We start from the raw sequence: 10,696 nt of genomic DNA on the forward strand, positions 1-10,696 counted from the left end.
ATTCGTTGCGATGCTGCTGTTATCTTTGATCCACGTGCATACGATCCTGCGTGTTTCAGCAGTTGGTGCTCCTCTCAGTGATGCGATATATGGCTATGGCATCAAGATGCAGCTCACCACGCTCTCGTTTTATTGGCATCATGGTGGTAGCAGCAACACGATGAGGAGTTGGCCTATTGTACTCTACATCCGCCAAAGAATGACACGGATGGCAACGCAATGGCATTGAGGAAGGCATTGACTTTGATCACGTCACCATTGTTATGGCTACAATTGCGAAGATTCATACCTATGGCATCAAGGATGGTTATCGAAAGGGTCTTTTGGACACTGGTGGCATTTATCACTTGGATTGATTGGCAACACACAACTATCACCATGGTTTTATGGCCCATGGGGGAACCAAGGCACAACTGCAGGTGTCTCTTTATGTTCACATGATATCGCATTGGCGGCATATGCATCAAAATGATCTTTCGAGGAGGCGTTCCTATTATAATTCGGCATCATCAAGATATTCCAATTCAATGGCATGAGGGGCGGATTACTATTGGCATTTGCAGGAGTGGCTATTGGCGGTGGTCACGATTCACAGCACATACATGGTAGCGGATGGCGAGGACATCTCATCTCGTGTTGGCTAGAGCATGCTATTGGTTGCTATGCTTTCAAAATGGGGGACGAATTGGAACCAATGCACATGCTACGACTTTATATCAATTCTTGTCACCATCTACACTCTATGTCATCAAGAAGGCTTGGACCCATACACACATGGATCATATGGCGTCGCAAGAGCATTCACAGTATCAACCACGATTGTTATCATCATTCAAGTCTGGATCTTCTCCACAAAGCCATATCAATACAAACATTACTGGTGGTCTGTGGACCTTTTCCTATCATTGGAGGTCCATGCACGGTTACGGACAACATGACGAAGACCCAAATCTTATTACCAAATCAACATGGTCGACATTGCACTCAAAGTCAAGAACAAACCAACCAAGGATCGACCATTCAAAACGTACGTATATGGTTCCAAAGCCCACCTATAACCATGACGCTTACCATATCATTACATAGATGCAATCATGGAATGTCTGTACCATATCACAGCGGTTCTGGCGATCGATTCTGGATTTCCTAAGCACAGCAATTGCAAGATTCCACATATATATTTGAAGACAAATCAATCTATGGCTCTCTCTCTATCTCTATCTCTATCTCTTACGCGCAAACACGTTCATCAATCATTCAAACAAGCGCTCAATCAATCACAAACACAAACATCAAAGCAAGTATCGTTAGGTGAATTGGGGTATATGTAAGGTCAATGTATTAACAATGGTGTTATAGAAACAAACAAGCCGAGAAACAAACGTCAATGGCATCAAGACCGGTCTGGAGGATATGTATCGCTTTGTCGTTCAGGGTCACAGGGCACCGTGCGTCCACCGATTAAGAGTCGCCTGGCCGTTGGGTGCCGTGCTGAATCTGCTCAACAATCTCGACCATCACTCAAATAAGGATTGGCATTCAACATCATCAAAATCAAGAGAGCCTGAAAGACAAGTATGTATATGATTGGCGTTTTCAATGATGAAAAGTGGATTCTCATTGTGGGCTACTAGAAAAAGAAGAAAAGAAAAAAAGAAGAAAAAAGAAGAAAAGTGGGACTTGCAAGAACTGTGCTAGGAGAACTTGGATCACGCTGGTATCGGTGTTTGACCACAAATGGCCTTATGTTGGCACAAGTGAAAGGATACACAAAAGCATATACGGGCTCTTCATGATTACGGGTAAGTACATCCGGGTCATTTCTTTACCCTGCTATTGCTGACATCATCATCCATAGATTGACCACTATGCACGTCAAAGCTGCTTTGAATCCAATGAGGGCATATCAAGTCGATGACACAACACCCAATCAAGGACATTAAGGAGCACTAATGTCTGAGGCAAGGATGAAGGATAACCTCTATCAATGACCAAGCGATGGAAACAAGCATACAGTTGGAGAATGTGTATTGGCAAGGACATTGTAAGTATGAAGGATGCGGGCTGCCCTTTGCCAGCATGAATACTAATACCTGGAACATAGGATAGTGGATGCCGTATTTATGGACAATGCGGTGGGAAACATGGCCGGCTTGCAGCTATCGTCAACTTACTATGGAGGCATCGCTCTTTGGTAGCAGGAGCACTTGTACACTGGTGGTGGTCATCAATGCCTTGCCAGATCTCTAAATCAGTATACTGCTTGTAATAATAATACTACTTGTAGATACCATACATACATATATAAGCTCATGGATAATAAAGCATGCCCGATTTATTATAGTAGATCATACATTGCATTAGGCTTAAGCGTGTATACGAAGCATCGGCATTCAATCGCCAACAATGCCGCCCATGATGCAGCATACATGATTAGTTTTTAATCCCCGTGCATCCTGATAGAGAATAACTATGACATGAGGTGGGCTCTGTTTGTTGCTCAATCTAGTATGATGGATCACACCGTATAAACCCCACCAGGAATAAGGCAAACACAAGGACAAAAACCAAACTGATATGGTGAATGACGATAACCGCTACTATCCAAGGACATAGTTGATATCCCTTTAGATAGCGACTTGCTTGCTTTGAATGAACAGATTTTTATTAGGTTCATCGTAATCTCCGGTACTATGCGTAATTCGGTCCCAGCGTAAATACCTCTGCGACGCGTGTCCCAGTCAACAATGATATCCTTTTCTCTATTACCACAACACTCACTCCATATTACTATATGGGACCTCTACTTTAAAGCCTTCACTACATTGTTACTTCGCCATCTATACACTCACCTGTAACTCAAAATCTCACAATGAAGCATGGGCTCGTTTTGGAACGAGCATTCGCAGCATGGTCGAAAGTACCTTGTGTGAAAGTATGAAGCTCAAACTCGTCAATAGCAATTTTCGCATTTGTCCATGCCAGCCAAAAAGTTCCAAGAGGTTGACCTCTCTTCATTTTGGCGGGTGGTGACATGGTCAAATTTAAGATTGACGAGTTCGATCCTGAAACTGGCACACAAGGTTGCTTGAGCTAGGATGAGCATGTTGGTCACAAAAAGAGCCCATGCTTCATTGTGGCATTTTGAGTTATGGCTCTCTTTATCCTGTACAGTGACCCACAAAATTGTTCAAATGTTTTGTACTTTTGCATAAATCGTTTCCTGGCGCATTGCGATGCATTTAGAACATAGTGATGTTATACATCATTCGATAGCGTATCTAATTGGGCACACAATGCAATTCACGTGATGTGTGCAACATTGAAATTCATGCAGCTAGCGGGGAATCAATAGAGTCGATACACTTGAACAATTTTGAGGGGAACTAGAACATGTTTTATTAATACTTAGTATAGCCTCCTCTTGCTTTATAACAGGCTTCTATACGTCGTGGCATGCTTTCTATGAGTCTCTCACAGTATTCCTTCGTCATACACTTGTTCCAGGTATAGGAAACCCTTTCCCAGAACTCGGTCATGGACTTAGCAGGCTCATCATAGAGAAGCAACTTGCGTTTGAGCTCTGCCCACATATGTTCGATAGGATTGAGGTCTGGAGAGTACGATGGCCATGGTAGGACCTCAACACCATTATCCTGGAACCATTGGGTGGCTTTCCGGGACTTGTGCTTAGGATCATTATCTTGCTGAAAGATGATGTCATTCACTTCAAGGCCGTAATATTCCAATGATTGCTTGAATTCATCATCCAAAATGCTGCAATAGAGGTCGGCATTCATGGTTCCTTGAATTTTGGTGATAAACCCGGGCCCTGACCAACAAAAACAGCCCCAGATCATGATGCTTCCGCCACCATGCTTATATGTATGGATAACATTGCGTTCACGTAATTTGCCATCAGGATCAATCCAAGTCCAATGAAGGCCATCACTTCCCAAACGGTTCACTTTTGTCTCGTCGCTGAAAACAACACGTTTCCAGTCCTCTACAGTCCAAGAACGATATGCTTGCGCGAACCGGAATCGTGCATTGCGACGCGATCGGGTCAATGGCAACACATTGGGCTTCTTAATTGCGGTGTAATTGAGACGCTTCATTTCACGACGAATCGTTTCAGCACTTGGGGTCACCTTGTTGGGGTAGGTAGCTCGGAGCTGACGGCTTGCGTCTTCAACACTCTTGTATTCGCCAGTTACGAGTTTCCGAATGACAACACGAATGTCATTGCTTGACATTATGCGCTTTCGACCAGCTCCATTAGGTTCAATGTCGACATTCAGGTCCTTTCGAATAGCTCGAATAGCTCCAAGGGAGACACCAGTGAGTGTAGAGATTTCGCGGTATGGTGTACCTTGTTGTAGAAGATGTTTCACATCCTCTTTCTTCTGGTTACTGATTGGACGCATAATAAAAGTTACTTATAAGTGAAGTCGAAGGGAAAAGGGCCTAGGCCATGCTCAAGGCAGTAAAAACTTTTATTAGTGGCTTATCAATAACATTATAAAGAATAAAGGCTCCACATGTTGTAGATGTTCATTTATGTAATATTGGTGAAGTACCCTCAAAATTGTTCAAGTGTATCGACGCTATTGATTCCCCGCTAGCTGCATGAATTTCAATGTTCCACACATCACGTGAATTGCATTATGTGCCCAATTAGATACGCTATCGAATGATGTATAATATCACTATGTTCTATATGCATGGCAATGCGCCAGGAAACGATTTATGCAAAAGTACAAAATATTTGAACAATTTTGTGGGTCACTGTAAAGATGATCCTATATGACAAAGTCGTCTTTTTCAATTGACACTCATATACCCACGTTAAGTGCAATAGCTGCACGAGGCCGTGTTTGGGTAAGAAAGCAAAGAAAACAGCATTAAAAGAGCAATGGATGATATGTACTCACTAGCTGATGGTCATTCATACATTGCTAGCTATCAGCCAATTCCACCCAATTCAACCCATTGTAGATTCGATACTATAGGAAAAATGCACCTGCTCCAAAGATTCATTTCCTATATTCAAGTGCTTTGATCCGAGCCGATTTGAGAAAATTACGGCCACGTAACAGGTACATCGGATCCAACATGCAACGTATACAGGTGTATCCACTAGACAAAACCTGGTTTAAGCGTAGCTCATGCAAATCGGCTTGGATCAATGTAATTAAACCATCGAACGAAACGTTGGAGGAGCCGCATTCACCACACATTGTCAAATCCACAATGTGCTTAATTTGGGTGGAATCGGCTGATAGCTAGCGAAGTATCAATGACCATCAGCAAGTGAGTACATATGATACATTGGTTCTTTTAATCCTTTTTTCTTCGCTTTCGTATACAAATACCATCTTTCGCACCTATCTCACTATAAACGTACATATGAATCACAATTGAAAAAGATGTCTTTTATAATAGCATCGCTTTACAAAACGTACACGCGCCTGTATCGCAAAAGCTTTCAATGAAGCATGGTGTCTTTAGTAGAACCAACGTGCTCTGCATGATCAAAAGTATCTTGCGTTCAAGTTTCAGGATGGAACTCGTCAATCTCAAATTTCGCGCTTGTCGGTGCCCACCAAAAATGTTCAAGAAGTAGGGTGTTTCACTCTCACAACTGATGCTCTTTAGTGAATCATATATCACTACATGATGGTTCGTTGCGAATTGGAAGAGAGAAAGTGATCAAGTTTCATTTTCTGGTGCAGCGGTCGGGATTCCACGCCGTGCGTCATACAATCAAATATTGGTCAGCCAACTCCATGCTCATATCGATACATGTAAACAATAGGTTGGATCAGACACCTCTGCCCAATACAGCTTCGAACATGGATGTGACATCTGGGGATGATGCTGCATCTACCTCCAAGAACACGCAAGGCCATTCGTATTCTTTACGTCCCAAGACCAAACCTTTTCAAGATCAAAACACATGCATGGATGATTCACAAATCGATGCCTTGTTGGCAGATGATGATCACCATGAAGATTCTCTTACAGATTGCTGATCACGACATGGATTGTGGTGGGGGAAGATCCTCTTCCACCCTACCCAACGGATTATAACACCGGTTGCCCATGAGATCACCGTGGCAACATTGAATTGTCGCGACCTCAAGAAGATGCTCTGCACAACAGCTGGAAAGCAATACGCAAGAATTTTAAGAAGCCTTCCTTATCATAGTTTATGCCTACAAGAAACCCATGTCGATACAACCGGAATGGGAGATTCGTTACAACGTATGCTTCAAGCTCACTCAACAGCATGGATTTCACATTGTGGAGTGGTTTGTTTTAATCCTCAATTCGCTATTCACTATGTACAATCTTTACTTGACGATCGTTTGCTGATGGTTTAACTCAAACATAGCCCACAACTATGCAATGACATTACTATATATATCGTTTCAAGAGGTTGGCCTGATTCATTTTGGCAGGTGGTGGCTAACACGAAATTTAAGAATGATGAGTGCGATCTTGAAACGTTTTTTGGGTATATCCCGTAGGCATTTATTGGAATGCGACCTCGTACCACATTGTGACGTAGCCGCAACAGTTACAAAAAGGTGATAAGGGATACATAAGAGAAGGAAATCTAAATACTGTAGGCGGAATATCTATTCTAAACACATAACGTGAGAAACAAGTGGCTAGCGTAAGCTGGCACTTCAGTTGGAAGAAAGGTGTGATTGTTATATATGGAATTCCAATGTGTGCCCCATATCGCTTGGAGGATGTATGTACAAAGAATCGCTTGTTGTTGTTGATGTTGGGTTGAACCAGGAAAGCGAGTCGAAAGCAGCATTCATAAAGTGACGGGAGATCGGGGTCAGCAAAGAAAATGGGGTTCCAAACTTGTTGCCAACCTTGATCTTTTTGGGGCATGTGTAGATGGTGTATCGTACCAAGGTAGGAAGCTTTGAAAATTGATGTCACCAACAATAGCACGTAAAATGGTTCAAGAGGCAGATTGAACAAGATAGGCGACAAAGGATCTCCTTGAAGTAATCCACGTAGCTGTTGAATAGGTGCTGCTATATGGCCATTGATGTTTATATGGATCGATGTTGAGAAGAACAAGGAGCAAATAGCATGAATGTAGGCGATGGAAACCCAAAGCAATACAAAGCAAATTGGCGTGCATTGATCGATAAAACCTTTTCTTGCTCGCTCCAAATCCTGTAAAGATCGCCCTCGTTGCTGGTTATTCCCCAACCAGTATCTGATGCATCTGCATCGATTGTTACGGTAGGGGACTCCATATCCTTCGGATGCATTGGTAATCCATTCCTTGACCTTGCCATTTGCTGCCACCAATTCAGCTCTTATATCGCTTGTGAGGATAGAGGAGAAGATGCTTCCCAATCTTGATTGTTCAATTGTTGGAGCTGGGCTTCATCATCAACTGGAAGAAAAGCTGTTTGACACCGTCACACATCCAGGATTATTTGGGATTCACTTCAACACATCCACCATGATGATAAGTGTTCCCAAGGACAAGATGGCCAATCTTCTTATCAGGATCAAGCAAGCTATGAAGGAAGCACGCACATGCAGGTGGATAGCGGGGATGTTGGGGAAGATGACTTCAATGATACCAGCAATAGGAGATACATTGCTGCACATACGATATCTCCAACGGGACCTTTCGAAGGCACTCCAAATGAATGCTTTCTCCTGACTCAAAAGCAAACCAAGTTTCGATGACCCGTCTTGTAAAGCTTGTTCCATAGCAATGCGAGTCGTCAGTCCATTGACACCAATCAAGCGAGCAGGCATCAAGGATGAAGCAGCATTGGTGATGCCTTCGTTCAATAGCCGTGTGAATATCTTTGCATCGCAATTAATCAATGAGATGGGTCTCCAATTGCTGACGCTTGTGAGATCCCCTTTCTTTGAAAAAAGGCACAATCATGTATCGATCCATGATTTTGGAGAAGGACCTTGTTGCAAAGCATCTTCCTAAATTTCTTGGGCCAAAGCAGTGTAAGGTATCAAAAGTACCGGTGATAAGATTGCTATTAGTCTGTTGTCAACGCGCGAGTCAATAAGGCTTTGAGACAATCTTGTATACTTTGACCCATCAATCAATGCTGTTTTCGCATACAAAGTTACCGCAGCAACCACTATATCTTGGCAACCGCTATATCATAGCAACCATGTTGTCATGGCAACCACCTTACCGCAGCAACCTGTCAATCTATTTTCGGAACAATGGAAATCTCGGTGTCCTTTCCACACTTCTTCCATCCTCAAGCAATCATTCATGCACGACCACGTGCTGCTGTCATCTTTGACACCTTTCCATCACATCATCTTCTTACACTTTTCCCAATACACCCTTAGAATAGAAACACCCTTGAACCAATTGTATCTCTCCACTTTGTATCATTGTTAGATTAGAAGCTTCCCCACATTGTTGTATCTCCCACCATTGTATCCATTTTTAACCCTGCACCAATGATGTGCAATGTCTATTTCATTATTTCCTTTTTGCTTTTTCATGCAACAGCTGTGTCAATATCCATTGTGCATTACTGCGGCAATCACATGAAGGATCAAGCATGCGTTGTTTCCATGCGAACGTTCTAAGGATTAGACGTCAAAAGATATATAAACTCCCAGAATGAAATGAATAAACCAGCAGCTTAGCTCACAATTTATCTTAACTGAATCTCTGTTACGAGCCCTCGCAAGCCAAAAAGCGCTGCCAGAGGCACATTATCTTTGAATCTTCAATCTGAATCTTACTTGTGCCTACATCGGCCCTCTCATCACCCAACAAACTTGGTGATCCAATCATCTTTACATCACTTCTAGCCAACCTCGGCACCTTTGACTTTTTGCTTTCCCAACCTTTTCACCCCTTTCTCGATTACAACATCTTCCCTTTGCCCAACTCGGCTACAAACTACACACTCCACCTTTCTCTCTCCCACTTTCCCTTCATCTTCTTTGATACTTTTAGACAAAGTATCTGGTGCTCACTATCCAATCTCCTTGTAACCACGTTATACACGCATTGAGATTACCCAATAAACCATCCAAATCAAACCCTGCTCTTATAAGTGGTGCTCAATCTAAAGTCCACTCACAAAACCCAACTTTCAAATCCCTATACAAAACCTTGCCCTTACACGTGGTGCTCACTACAGGGGTGAGATATTAAAGACAACAAGCGATATCTCTCCAGACAAGCATTACTAGGCAATCCTCAAGACATTTATTGTCAATCAAATCAAACTACTCTACCACAAATCCTACCTCACCATGGCGACAAATCAAACGACTTCTGGCGAACTTACTGTGTTGGATCCACGCACCAGCGCTCTCTTACCTCTACCACCATTATCATTCTCTGGATTGGAACATGAAAACTTTCGACACTTTCGGCGTGACTTGGAGTCATTCATCCTCATAAACGGCATTGATACAAACCATAGACGAGTCAATGTCCTTCAAGCAGTATTACGGGGACCAGCTTTGGCATACTTTGAAAGAGTCATCAAGCCCAAATACAAGGTTGAAACACCTGACGAGACCGACATACGATTCAGCGTCTCGTACTTTGACGCATTGGAAGATCTTCAAGACCACTATGTCACGGAGTACGACATCCTTCGCTTTCGCAACCGATTCGAGACCTCCACACAACGCAACAATGAGAGTCCACGATCATTTCTTGGACGACTTCGAGAACTAGCTTATGAAGCAAATGTCACCGATGAGATTCTCATCAAGTCAAGATTCAAATCCGGGTTATTACCTGAAATCAAACGACATTGTATCCTACTACAAGCAATCACGCATGAACAAGTCTTCAATACGGCCGAAGGATATTGGGAAGCACAACGCATTGGTGACGACTTCTCATCATATCACCAGCAACAAAGACGAAATGAACGTGCAATGTTCACCAACATCGAGACACAACCCGAAAGCCAATATCGACATCCATATCAAGAACCGGAGCCATATCAACCACAAGCTTTCCAAAGACCACGACCACAATTGCGGTTTTCAGAAATTGATCCAACGACTACATCCTCAAGCAACCAATATCCACAATGGCGATCATTTCAAGAATATGGATCGAGGAACCAAGCATCGAGATATCAAGGACCAAGGAATCAAGGACCAAGGAATCAAGGAACAAAGAATCAAGAACAAAGGAATCAGGGACCAAGGAACCAAGGATCATGGAATCAACAAGAAAGGCGATACGACAATCGGCGATACAATAATTATCAACCAAATGATCGGCGACAAGAACGACCACCTCCAAGACAACAAGATGAAGTACGGCAATCATAGCAGCAAGAACCAAGGAGACCCCAATACCAGGATAATAGGCGACCGAACCAAAACCAAGAAGGATCACCCCAAAATGGAAGCTCAAGACAATCACAGCAAGAAAACTTCGCCCACTTGGAATACTATCCGGAGACATACCACGAGCAACAAGGCCATCCTCAATACCAAGAATGGGATCACCGATATCCATACGAGGAGGAATGCTTCGAAGACGATGGCGACTATTACGATCAAGCAAGATACTCTGGCGACATGTATCAAGAATGGCCATCCACCCAACAGCCAAAAAACTAATGGGGCGGATCGCTGAGAGCGGTCGATCCATAGCCCCTCAACACACCAAAACCGTTCGCTG

The 10,696-nt window shown here is 43.0% G+C and overlaps 3 protein-coding genes across 3 annotated transcripts; 2 read left to right on the forward strand and 1 right to left on the reverse strand.

Annotated features, from left to right (window-relative positions):
• Positions 1-3,401: 3,401 nt before the first annotated feature.
• O0I10_012452 (uncharacterized protein) lies at positions 3,402-4,427 on the reverse strand (the record flags this gene model as incomplete). Its single annotated transcript, XM_058492354.1, has 1 exon — positions 3,402-4,427. The coding sequence occupies one exon, from the start codon at positions 4,425-4,427 to the stop codon at positions 3,402-3,404; it is 1,026 nt and encodes a 341-aa protein (XP_058336877.1).
• Positions 4,428-5,563: 1,136 nt separating this feature from the next.
• Positions 5,564-6,035, forward strand: O0I10_012453 (uncharacterized protein; the record flags this gene model as incomplete). The annotated part of the gene is made up of 2 exons (XM_058492355.1): positions 5,564-5,622; positions 5,819-6,035. The coding sequence occupies 2 exons, from the start codon at positions 5,564-5,566 to the stop codon at positions 6,033-6,035; spliced, it is 276 nt and encodes a 91-aa protein (XP_058336878.1).
• A 3,262-nt stretch (positions 6,036-9,297) lies between these two features.
• Positions 9,298-10,341, forward strand: O0I10_012454 (uncharacterized protein; the record flags this gene model as incomplete). The annotated part of the gene is made up of 1 exon (XM_058492356.1): positions 9,298-10,341. One exon carries the CDS (start codon positions 9,298-9,300, stop codon positions 10,339-10,341), a length of 1,044 nt encoding a protein of 347 aa, XP_058336879.1.
• Positions 10,342-10,696: the final 355 nt, after the last annotated feature.

The sequence above is a fragment of the Lichtheimia ornata genome, assembly GCF_029851405.1.
Source record: "Lichtheimia ornata isolate CBS 291.66 chromosome Unknown scaffold00128, whole genome shotgun sequence".
Taxonomy (NCBI): Eukaryota; Fungi; Mucoromycota; class Mucoromycetes; order Mucorales; family Lichtheimiaceae; genus Lichtheimia; species Lichtheimia ornata.